Source organism: Euprymna scolopes, chromosome 13 (assembly GCF_053919585.1).
Source record: "Euprymna scolopes isolate OS-2025 chromosome 13, ASM5391958v1, whole genome shotgun sequence".
In the NCBI taxonomy this organism is placed as follows: domain Eukaryota; kingdom Metazoa; phylum Mollusca; class Cephalopoda; order Sepiida; family Sepiolidae; genus Euprymna; species Euprymna scolopes.
In genome coordinates, this window is record NC_136494.1 from 123,546,321 (window position 1) to 123,559,982 (window position 13,662).

At 35.8% G+C, this 13,662-nt stretch overlaps 1 protein-coding gene across 1 annotated transcript in view; it reads left to right on the top strand.

The window, feature by feature from the left end:
* LOC145292178 (arylsulfatase B-like) overlaps positions 1-13,662 on the top strand; it is a 203,233-nt gene that overhangs the window by 148,351 nt on the left and 41,220 nt on the right. Inside the window, exons 4-5 of the mRNA XM_080138450.1 lie at positions 9,000-9,178; positions 10,749-10,866. Coding sequence (XP_079994576.1) covers positions 9,000-9,178; positions 10,749-10,866 — 297 coding nt within the window. The remainder of the gene's footprint in view (positions 1-8,999; positions 9,179-10,748; positions 10,867-13,662) is intronic.

Sequence of the window (13,662 nt, forward strand, 5' to 3'; positions counted from 1 at the left end):
GTGATTCTCTTGAAAGTTTGGCGAGGGGGAACCATAGATTGGAGCTCAGGTTGATTTTCTGTTCACTTTTTGTACAAGCGTCCAAATCTAAACACATTACTTTTTTAAACTCATTCGTTATTTCTCTTGTGCACACAGTGACTTTTATGTGCGTATCATGTTTTAAAGGTCAATTTCATATTGTTTTACTTTCTGTTAATCCTCGCATAAGTATATAAGTAAAATTTGTTTTTTCTAAAAAAAAGTAAATGTATTGTGTTTATTAATTTACAAGTAGAAAATAAGAAGGAAACAAAAAAATAGGTTTTAAAAATGTTGTTTTTTGTTCTCATAAATTATGGGACATGTTTTTTGTTTTTCTGACAAAAATTGCAAAGCCATGGGGGACCAACTTGTTGAACTTGTTATTTATATTGAAAGCCTGAACTCATTCATTATCTCTTGCTCTCTCTCTCTCTGTCTATGTCTCTGCCTGTCAGTCTCTCTCTCTCTCTCTCTCTCTCTCTTTCTCTCTCTCTCTCTCTCTCTCTCTCTCTCTCTCTCTCTATATATATATATATATATATATATATATATATATATATATATATATATATATATACCTCAACCACACACACCCTCTCTTTCTTTCTTGCTTGGTGAGTTATATAATTATAATCTTCTATACGGTTTGAGACTACCACCTGGGCAGATTGTTATGAAACTCCGGAAACCCAGCCTCAAACATTAACTCCCCCATATATATATATATATATATATATATATATATATATATATATATATATATATATATATATATATATATATATGTGTGTGTGTGTGTGTGTGTGTGTGTGTACAGTAGCGGCAAAAAGAAAGCCTGCACTTGTAATTTTTTCAAAAACCACAAATTTAAGCTAAATTGAATGTAACTGTTTAAACAATTTATACCTCATTTGATTCGCCTTTTATTCCTTTAAAAATTTACCTGGTCATATTTAATTTTTAATTGAATTATCCTAGTGTTCACATCAATTTAAAAGATTAACTTCAAATCGAGAAGACAAAAAGAAACTCTGCACAATGGAAAATTATTTAAATGTAACTTTAGAACATTAATGCAACACAGATACAACAAGAAAACCAGTAACTAGTTAATATTTAGTAGCATAGGCCTTCTGCAATTTGACTGCCTACAATTCTTGGGCATTCCTTAAATTAGTCTGCCACAGTATGCCGGTGAAAGGGCATCTCACTTTTATTTAATTTTTGTCCAAAGTTCTTCTAGATTTAAAATTTTATCATTGCGTAGCTGTTGCTTGATGTAATGCCATATGTTTTTGATAGAATTGAGGTTTGGAGATTTTGCAGGCCAATCGAAACATGGAATATCATGCTCTTCAAGGAACTTCTTGACATTGCCAGCTATGTGAATGGGAGCATTATCCTGCATAAAGATGGAATTATCATCCAAATTCCGGCCAAAGTAGGTTAGAAAATGTTCAGTCAACATATTAATGTACTTGGTCGAATTAATATGCCCTTACAAGAGAGCTATAGGCTCCGAACTATTGGCACTAATAAAGCACTCCATAACTGAACCTCCATCACCTTGCAGCTTTGAAACTGTGAATCTAGGATTAAATCCTTCATCCTTCCTTCCCAGGACGTACTGCCTACCATCACTTCCTAACCTATTAAACTTGCTTTCGTCACTTAGAACCACTTTCAACCACTATGAAGAGTCATGATCTTCATTGCATCTGAAGAGAGCACTTTTTAACAAGATTACTCTGTTGTTGGATTTGGGGAGCCGTTTCAAATCTGTTTCTAAGGCTGTGGATCTTGATAGGATTGTCATCTCTGTAAGAAGTAACTCTGGGGTGACCAGATTTAGAGCATCACAAACACTGCCGATGTTTTGGTGTTTTGCACAGTCATTCGTACCGTTTTCTGATCACATTCCAATTTGCAGCCGATTTTTCGATTAGGTTTATATCTGGAGAACAAGGTGGCCATGTTGTAAAATTTTCCCACTAATGCCTAATGACTTAAGGTAGGATGTCGTAGCCTTGGATGAGTGGGATAGTGCATTGTTGCACATAAAAATCAATTTGCAGTGATGCGCCAATGGAAGGTCATCAAGCTATGGTGACAAATGCTCATTTAAAAATAAAATATAAGACTGGCTCGTCAGTTTGACACCTTCTGGCACTCAAAAAGGTCCAATTAGTTCATCACAGATTATTCCAGCCCAGAACATGACACCTCCACCTCCCTGTTGACGATGGAATCAATGAGGGTAGGGTATCTAAGAGGACTCTTAACTTTGGCCCACCTGCCTGCTCCATCAAGGGTTGTTCTGGCCTCATCAATGAAACGAACATTTTCAAAGATGATTTTCATGTATTTCTGAGCACAAGTCAAACGTTTTTCCTTATGAGTTTGGTATAAAAAAGGTTTATGGGCTTAAACTTCTTGCAATTTCATTTAAGACATTGCAGCGTGTCTTTTTGGGCAATGAAGATATTCCAGCCTTCCTAAATATAGCAGCATTGTTGCTGCCCAGCTGCTTGATAAGTTGACAACGAATTTTTCTAACATCACAAGCAGAAACTGACTTTCTTGTGTTTTTGTTCTTCCTTGGTTTGATGTTTGGATTTTGAACGAATGAAGACAATGTTCTTTGATCTCTTCCAAGCTACTTGGCTAGATCGATGAGAGATAAACCTTCTGCAAAGCCTGCAACAACACATCCCTTTTTACTAGCTGTTTGTAGGCATTTTGGGAGACCTGCAATAAAATGATACATACCTAAAATTACCAGAAAATAGAAAAATTAGTATAATTTTCAAAATATTTGTTCAAATTCCACAAAATTCATGGAAATAAAGCACCTTGTTATGCTCTTTCAGTATAACAAATTTCACTTCTCTGCGTTTCATAGCAATTTCAAAATTAAAAAATATTGACCTGCATTAAAGCGGTACACACAGGCTTTACATGTGTACAATTGTTTCGAGCCATTACTGATATTTTTTTTTTTTTTTTTTTTTTTTTTTACAAAGACATCACCACATTATCAAGGCCCAGAGGCCACTCAAGGATAAGGGTTAAAGAGTGTACAGTAGAAGTTGGTCAATATAGTAATCATTAGTAATGAAAATTTGGTAAATTTAATAACTTATATGGAACGGCTCATCAAGAACTTATTTACTTTAGACTTGAACAAAACCATATTGTAGTCAGCCGGAAAGCAGGAAAACGGAAGACAATTCCACAGGCGTGCAGTTCTAAGAAAGAAGCTTTGTTCATGGAATCTACGTTTAGGTTTAGGCACAGATAAAGAGTGGGGGAAATTATTGATAGTGTTTACAGCTAGACGAGTGTTTCTTGTGAAAGTTTGGCGAGGGGGGACCATAGATTGAAGCTCAGTTGAACACTTTCCATGAAAATAACGATACATTAGAGACAAACTCGCAACATCTCTTCTGTGAGATAGAGGTTGCAAGGAGGAGAAAAGGACATCTCCTACGAGGCTACAAAGTCTATTTTGAACTCTATCAAGGCAGGACAAGTCCTTTCTAGCAGCTCCTGCCCAGATGTGGCAACAGTATTCCATCCTTGGACGTACCTGGCTCTTATATAGATAGAGAATAGCATCAGCAGTGAGATATCTACTGGATCGATAGAAAGATCCCACCATTTTTCCAGCGGCCTTGGCAACAGATTTGATATACGTGTTCCATTTAAGATCAGGAGTAATGGTCAAGCCCAGAAGCTTGTCAAAACTTGAGGCCTCCTGAAGACGAGAGCCATTCATTTCAATTGATGACAAATGTGGATTAGAATGTTGATGATGTAAAGAGAGAAGCTTGGTTTTAGATGCATTAAAAGTAACCAGCCACTCCTTTCCCCATTGTACTACGTGCTCAAGATCAGAGGAGAGAGAATTGGAGAGAACATGCTCGTTTACTGTCTTAGATGTGGTACCATAAATGGTAGTGTCGTCAGCATAAATGTCTACAAATGATGTAAGGATATGATTTGGAAGATCATTAATGTAGATCAGGAAAAGAGTTGGGCCCAGGATGGATCCCTGAGGGACACCGGCATTAATTCTGTGAGCTTCTGATTTTTGCCCCTCAACTACTACTCTTATAAACCTATCAGAAAGAAATGATTTAATAATTGAGAAGACTTTTCCAGCTATACCATAGCTAGCTATCTTATGAAGTAAACCTTTATGCCATACCCTATCAAAGGCTTTAGATATGTCAAGAGCAATTGCCCTAGAAAGATTGCCACCGTCGAGAGATTTGCTAATCCTATGCGATATAACTGTAAGGACATCTGCTGTAGATCTAGCAGAACGGAAACCATATTGAGTGTCACTAAGAAGGTTATTTTTGTTGAGATGATTGATTACTTCTGTATTTAATACAGATTCTAGCAACTTACTCATGACGCACAGGAGACTTATTGGCCTGTACTGAGAGGGGGATGAGCGATCACCTGAGTTCTTAAATACAGGGCATACTGATGAGATTTTCCAGGGAGATGGGAAACTATTCTCCTTAAGACAACGTTTAAACAGTTTTGTAAGTATGGGCGCTAGTTCAGGTTGAAGTTTTTTGAGTACTATAATTGGAATACCATCAGGGCCAGTTGCTTTACTGGAATCAAGGTTTTTGATTAGCTTGGCAACATCACGTACAGATATACGTATATCACATAGCGTGTTTTCTGATACAAGAGGAAATATTGGGGGTTGGCGGTCTTGGTCGCAAAGGGTAGAATTAGCTGCAAAGTTCTTGACAAAGAGTTTGGCTTTGTCTGATGCTGACGAGATTACCTCAGGTCCATTGATAATAGTTGGGATGGAGCACACGTTTCTGTTCAGGATTCTGTTTGCTATTTGCCAAAACTGGTGGGAACCAAGCCGCTGCTCAGCTACTTTGGACTTAACAGATTGAGCATACAACTCTCTTGCATTCCTTATTACTTTCTTACAATGGTTGCTGGCAGTCCTGAAAACGGCTTTAGTTTCCATACATCTATTACGTTTGAAGCAGTGGAAAAAGTGATTTCTGTGCGCAATGGCAGCAGCACATTCTGGAGAGAACCATGGCTGGCTGTTAGGTTTTTGCTGAAACTTTTTAGAGGGTATGAAATGGTCAATACCTACAATTAACCATTCAGTTAGGTCTAATACTATAGAGGACACATCCTTTTTAAATATGGAATGCAGAGGTAGATCAGATATAAATGTACGGAAGCTATCCCAGTCAGCCTTAGTGTATCGATATACTGTACGATGAAGAGGTACGTCTGGGGACTTATTACATTTCATTTTTATCTTAATTGATACAACAGAGTGGTCGGAAGATCCAAGAGGCGACAGAACAGAAACTGAACATAGTTCAGGGCAAGTTGTGAGAAAAAGGTCTAGTAGGCTCGCATACTGGCCGTCATTATCGGGCACACGGGTAGGTTCCTGAACAATCTGAGTGAGGTCATAGGCAATGGAGAAATCATGACAGAACCTCCCCTCATCATCGGTCTTGTTTGAGTGGGTCAACCATTCGACGTTGTGAACATTGAAGTCTCCACATACGTGAATGTTAGCTGAAGGATAAGTAGAAAGGACTTGGTCAATTTTCTCAGATATGCTTTGAAAGATAGTAACTCCGCTGTTGTGGGGGCGATAGAGAGTAAATATAAATGCAGTAGTGTGAGCTAAAGCAACCCGGAAGCACATATAGGGTAAGTTAGGATCTTCCCTGGAGATGTCCCTCCCACATGGAAAGCTATCTTTAATATAGGCACATATTCCATGCCCATGGCGATCTTGGGGGTCAGATTTAGAAGTTAAGTTAGAGTATCCTGTAATTGCAAACTCATCTAGGGAAATAGCCTGTCCAATGCCAGTTTCACTTAAAAATAAAAGGTCTGGTTTAGTCTCCTGTAATTGGGTTTCAACCTCTGGAAGGTTAGAACGTAGCCGACCAGATCTTTATATTTGGGAGAGAAGAAAAGCTTTCTTTCATAGAGAGAAGGCAGGGAATAGTTAGTTGCTTATGTTAAGAATAGTTTATTATTATCTAACACTGTTTTCTCATTTTGCATACCAATCATTGAGTTTTTTTAATTGTTTATGAAAATTTCAAATAACATTAACGACGGACAAATGCAATTCGGTTTTGTTTTTTAAAAAAAAAATCTTATCTCACAATATTCAATTAATTACAAGGAAAACGTTTGAGAAATATGTTTAGAAACATCTACCCTTGCAATATACACACCACTCCCAATTTTATTTTTTACGTTTTACAACCGCAGATATTCTTACTAATTCGACTGCGGACAACTGAGCGTTAATACAATCACAGTAAATTATTGAATCCTTGATTTGCTTTACTGTTAACGAAAAACAGGATACGTATAATTATAGTAGTAATACTATTAATAAAAATGGCAAATTTATAGATTAACACCTTAAGATGAATCACTCTCCAAAAATGAGATTCTACCCTTTTTTTTTAGATGGTTATGCAACCGAAAAAATATATTTCAGAATTTCAATTAAGAAATCAGTTTTGTATATAAATTTAACGTAAAATGATTCTAAGTTCCATCCGATTCTTACTTTTTACTGACATTCAGAAATTTTTTTACCACAAATCTTATCTAACCTAATCGCTCAAAAATCGAAAATTAGACAAGCTACTGGCAGAACTTTACATTTTCGCATCATGGTTGACATTTATTTGTAATTTCTACCAGTATTTTGTTTAATTTTCGATTTTGAGCAATTATTTCTTTTTTTTTTTGTTCTAACAGAGTGGACTCTTAGTTTATTTTGAATAAAAAAAAACACTTTTAAACACAAATATCCATATAGATAGAAGAATAACTTATCTTGCATTTGGTAACATATATTTGTTATATATTTGTTTCATCATCTCTTTTGGTCTGTTAGTATAACAAATACCCCGAATCTCATTTTTCTTTTTTGAGGGCCGAGCTATGTTTAAAATATATATATATATATTTTTTTAAATTCGACAAACTTCTGAATGTTTTTCCTTTATGTATTTTATGCAAGATTGTGAGATTTTCATTTATATTTTTCACTTGTGTTCAAAGTGAAAAAAAATCAATAAAACAGTGAGTATTTCAAAAGCCGATCACCGGACAACGAGTGCCAAGCCGACGAAATTGAAAAAAAAATTGTCCAAAGATTTTATATCTTTTAATAATCAACTGCGAACTTCCTTAAGGGCAGCTTAGACACATTTAGCAAAAAAGTGCGAAAAAGGTTTACTCAGGGAATAGACAAGTGAACTCTAGCATGTTTATTTTATTTACCATGATTACCCAATAAAATAATATAAATTAAACTAGGAGAGTCAATACTAAATCTAGATATGTGATTTATAACCTGTGGTTCTGCGACCATTTATCTTATGTTGTAAATGAACAGATTCTAATAAATAAATACGTCTGTGTTTTGTTTCATTTTTGTTGTTTTTTGTCAAGAAAAATTAAGAGTATCATTTTTGGAACCGGGAATTAGGTTGAAATTTTCCCCGATTCTGATACTAATTCCTCTTTTTCTGATTCTTGATTTCTATTAATTATCCCAACACTAATTCTTCTAATATCCCCATTTAACTTTTTTTTTTTTTACATGATGACCACCACTTATCAAGGCCCGTAAGCCACTCAGAGATAAGGGTTATTTTGTGTACAATAATCAATGGGATAATATCGTAGTAATAGTTGGTGTTGGAGATTTGATAAAGCGTCTTACTTAAGGGGGCGATTAAGCAGGAATTTGTTTATGTTGGACTTGAAGACGTCCAAGTTGTAGTCAGGTGGGAAGCAGGCAAACGGAAGAGAATTCCACAGGCGTGCACTTCTCAGAAAAAAGATATGTTCATGGAATCCACGTTTTGATTTAGGCACAGATAAAGAGTGAGGGAAATTACTGACAGTGGTTTTAGCTAGACGGGTGTTTATCATGAAGGATTGGCGAGGGGGGGACCAGAGATTGGAGTTCGGACGAGCACTTGCCATGGAAATAACAATAAAACAAAGAAAGGCTCACAACGTCTCTTCTGTGGGAGAGAGGTTGCAGGGAAGAGAAGAGAGCATCCCCCACTAAGCCACGAAGTCTATTTTGTATATTGTCAAGGCAGGATAGGCTGTTTTTTGAAGCTCCAGCCCAGATGTGGCAGCAGTACTCCATCTTTGGACGTACTCGGCTTTTATAGAGATAGAGAATTGCATCAGTCGTGAGATATCTTCTGGATTGGTAGAAAGATCCTACCATTTTCCTAGTGGCCCGGGCAACAGACTTTATATACGTGTTCCATTTCAGATCAGGAGTAAAGGTCAAACCCAGGAGCTTGTCAAAACATGAAGCCTCCCCAAGACGAGAGCCATCCATTTCAATTGATGCTAGATGAGGAACAGAGCGTTGATGATGTAAAGTTAGGAGCTTGGTTTTAGATGCATTAAAAGTAACCAGCTATCTCTTCCCCCACTGAACGACACGCTCAAGATCAGAGGAGAGAGAATCAGAGAGAGCTTTGTCATTTACGACCTTTGATGTGTTGCCGTAGATGGTCGTGTCATCAGCATAGATGTCAACGAATGAATTTAGTATGTGTTTTGGGAGACCATTGATGTAGATCAGGAAGAGAGTTGGGCCCAGGATGTACCCCTGAGGGACTCCAGCATTAATACTGTGGGCCTCAGATTTCTGCCCATCAATCACTAATCTTATACAAAAGCATACTCTTATACAAAAGCATATTACCACAATTAAGTTAGACATGTCTGGTGTCCCTTATTGTTCGAGTTGGCTTAAAGTTGCTGCAACATGCCTGGTCTACATTTCAAGATGGGATCAGTTAAAACAATTATACAAATGATTTAATAAGATTTTTTTTTGTTTTTGTATTCATTTTGTTTGTTGTTGCATTGTCTAATGTATCAATTGTCATTTGAAGGTTTCCTGACCGGATCAAGTAACCATTACACACACCGGCGATGCTATGAAGGATTCTGTGGACTCGACCTGTGGAATAACACAGAACCAGACTTGCAGTATAAGAAAAGAAAGAGCTATTCCACTTATCTATTTACCAAAAAGTCAGCACAGATCGTAAAGAACCACAACCCGAAAAAGGTGAGGGAAATCCAGAAGTAAAAATTTTCTTTTCAAACATGATTGATAAAATGGGAAACGCATGATAACATGTTGTATTTTTTAGTATTTTTTTACGACCTAACCTAGCGTAGTTTACCTCCTAAAAAGAAATCAAAATTTACTTATTTGTTTTAGCTAAAACGTTTCAACGGATTTTAAAGATAATATGAAAGAATGGAATTTTTTTTAAATAACAAAAATTTAACATTTTAAAGTAGGGATCACTTTCCTATAATAACTTAACGTAAAATGAGCGCCCACTTATTGGCCACGTAGTGGTCAACGAGAGATGTAATCATACGCATGTTATCAAGTTTGGTGATGGAGGGGGTAACGAAGGGGTGTCATAAGTTCCAAACATTTTAAAAACACGTAGAAAAACTTAAAACATTGGGTGAAGTGTGGGGCCTTAAAATGCATCACAGGTTCAGACTGCTTCTGATTAATTTCCATTTCTGCGAAAATGAAAGAACTTTTTCCAGCGACTGTAGCATAACCTGCAAAGCCGCTAGATTTATTGTGATGACTTTACTAAAATGATTTATTTCTAATGATTAAAACTAATATTCTCTTCACATTTATCAACTTTAGTCTGCTGCATTGGCTGAGTGATTCACCATATTCTGGCGGTTTATGAAAATTGCCAGAATGTGCCAACACAACATCCACAAAAGACAGACCATTCTCTGCATGAATATCAAACATTAAATTACTTAATTTACATATGAGCAAATCTATGGTTATAAATGGATACTAGCAGAATAAAATAATTTGTAATGATGCAAGGACAAAACTATTTTTATTATTATATAGTGCTTTTTGATGATTTTTGCGAGGATGCAATTATACACCAAAAATGATGACCATTTTATTTTATTATTTTTTATTTATTGCAGACTATTATCCTCATCTTTTTTTAGTTGTTTCATGACGTTTCGGCTAACTATTCCTCTGGCCTTCGTTAGGTGGTAACTGCGATGGGATAGGAACGCTGAATCTCCTGACTACATTCACTGCAATTACTGCCATCTGTAGTTGTTGTCGTCTCACCACGTTTTTGGCCAAGTAAGCCTCTGGCCAGCTTTGGGTAAGATTGAAACCGCGATCTTCAGACAATTCTCACTTGGAACCGTAGAGATTCAACGTCTCTATCAACTGAAGGGCGATCAAGGTTGAATTTTTTGATCTTATAAATTCATGTTTTATTTATTATCATGGTGAGACGACAACAACTAAGTAAGGCAGTAATTGCAGTAAATGCAGTCAGGAGATTCAAAGTTTCTATCCTGTCGCAGTTACTACCTGACGAAGGCCAGAGGAATAGTTGGCCGAAATGTCGTGAAACAACTAAGAAAAATATGAGGATAATGGTCCACAATAAATAAAATTAATAAATAATACTCGTCTCAATAATGAATTCCAGTTAAAATAATATATACCATTCGGTACAGACCCGACCAGGAAAGATCAGATAAATAATAATTTAATAAATAATACTCATTTTAATAAAGAATTCCAATTAAAATAATACATTTTATTTTAATTGCAGCCTTTGTTCCTGATGTTGTCTCTACAGGCAGTTCATGAACCTCTAAAGGTACCATTGAAATACAAAGAAAAATACAAGGACTCAAGGATTCCACCTGGAAAAAGACGGCGACTTGCAGGTACAAAAAACAACATTCTTCTTTTTTTCACATGTCAAATTATTCGAAAAAGTTTCTGAAAAACCTATGTGCTATTTTTCCTTAAATGTACATTTACGATACAGTTATTATTTTTATGGAAATCTATCCAGACAAGGCATGAAGCCACTTGATGTAAGAAGCTAAAAATACTACTTCAAGGTAAAAAAGTCAAGTAAAGATAAGTGTTAGATTAATAGATTCCAACACAGAAAACTGCAATTCTTCCTCTTATGTCAGAAACATTGCTCATGGAATGGGAAGACAAATAATAAATGAATAAATAATGGGAGTAAAAGTTAGGAAAATCCAATGTCCACTTTCTAATCTCCTAAAATTTGTTTTATGTTTTACAGAATCAAAGAATACCATAACTTTGGTAACCTGATTTTATTGTTGTTGGATTTTATAGCAGATGAACTGGTGTTGACGAAGTTTTTCGTATGATTGTTTTGCAAATTCATTTGTTTTGAAGTTGTATATTTTCAAAACAGTCTGCAAACAATAGATTCCATTTAACCCATAGATGATTCCACAGGTCAGAGTGGATCTGAATGTATCAGTAACTAAGAAGTGACTCCACAATCACTCAACTTCTCAAATTTGAACTCCTCACTAGATGTAGTTTTGTGTAATAGACAGGATAGTTGGGGGTAGAGAATTTGAGTTATTAGTCGGGAAGCTAGATACGGAAGAAAAAAATAAAATGGTGATGTGGGAACCTTGCCCAAAGGTGTTTGAGACAATTTAATGTAGCGCTTAAGGTAAATTATATATATATATATATATATATATATATATATATATATATATATATATATATATATATATGAGATCTTACAGTTCTGAATTTTTGAGCCAAGAATTGATTATTCATATTATTTAGATTCTGCAACCTACTCTTCTCAACTTATGTGTTATTAATACAATGTTTCAGTCAATATAACATCCGACCTTCTCCAGAATGGGACCTTTTATTCAATCCATGAGGCTAGCACATTCTCGTTCCATTAGTTATCCCTAGGTAGAAGTTCTGAGTAACTTACAATAGTATTTTTGGGTCGTCTGCACTAAGGACTGAATCTTCAATTTCCAGAAATGCAACTTTTACAATTGAATTTTACCAAGTACTCTATGCACTGCACCAAAGATCGTTGTAGACAATTATAGCATATATTTTAGAAACCTTAAGACTTCTATCCAGTTTTGACTGACAGAACGAGAGCATACTACTCTCATGGATAAAATAAAGGATTCCGTTCAAAATTCCATGCAGATTTCCAAGTTCGACAGAAAGACTCCAGTATTTAGTAAGTTACACCTGAAGAAGCTTAAAGGTTACATTGACTGAAACGTTGTGCAAATACCACTCAAGATGAGAACAGTAGTTTGAAGAATTGAAATAATACAGGATTGAATCTTTGAGTTTGAGTAATGATAATCAAGTTGTAACTAAATACTCCTCAGAACTCCTGAATTGAAATCTTATCACCAGATGTAGGACCTTAAAATCTGTCCAGAAATAACGACTGCACTCTAAAATTCTCACTTGCATGTGAGCCACATCTAGCTTATTGCCGAATGAATTGTATTTACACCAAATATCTGCAGCATATTTGTGTGCTGCAGATATTTGCGTTTGAATTGCACAATTGCTCATACGAGAAGACTATTCACTTTTATTTCCTTATATTCATTCCAAACAAGGCATATGGCCACTAAGATGTAAGGGATTACTGTGAATAAGGGAGCAAATCCCAAGTGGTGAATTGTACAGCAAGATATCTGTTCACATTACATTTAAATTCGATACAGTCGAGGAAATAAGGAACAGAGATAAAATTTTAAAGAAAATTGCTTCTTTTTTTTGTTTTTTTTTTACAAGGTGGTCACCACTTATCAAGGCCCGGAAGCCACTCATGGATAAGGGTTATTGTAAGTACAGTACGTTAGTGTGGATATTTTAAAGTGTCTACTTAAGGGGCCGGTTCATCAGGAATTTGTTTACGTTGGACTTGAAGACATCCAAGTTGTAGTCAGGAGGGAAGCAGGCAGACGGAACAGAGTTCCACAGGCGTGCAGTTCTAAGAAAGAAGCTTTGTTCATGGAATCTACGTTTTGATTTAGGCATAGATAAAGAGTGGGGAAAGTTTTTGACAGTGGATTCAGCTAGACGGGTGTTTTTTGTGAAAGATTGGCGAGGGGGACCAGAGATTGGAGTTCAGACGAGCACCTGCCATGGAAATAACGATAAAAGAAAGATAAAAGAAAGATGATATTAAGGTAGGAAAGACTTGTACAGGGTGGTTTAGCTGCTTGTTATTTCATAATCCTTTCTGATACTTTTTTTTATTTTGGTTTGTGTTTTGCCAATCCTTTCACTGTTAGCAAAGGAAGATTGAAGTCGCTGTAGATATGATCACCCCAGCATCTTGGAAGTTCACTACAAAGTCTTTTACCAAGAGATTCTTCTTTGAATCTTATTTCAATAGAAAGTCTTTATTTTAAAAACAAAGTACATTAACTACCAAACCTATATTATTTATAGAAATGTTGCATTCAAAAAGTTGAATTCTAATCAAATAATCTAAAGCTAAGACTATAGTCAAGAGCGACTCAAAGGCTCTCTTTTTATTAGCTTCTACAACAAGATGTTGAAGAAGGTGTCACTCTATTCTGAGGATTACTCCACTTACCCTTGATCATCCCCTTATAATATTGAGTGCTTAGCAAGGGGGCATCAGTTACCATTTTTATAGTTTTTGGTATGACCCAACC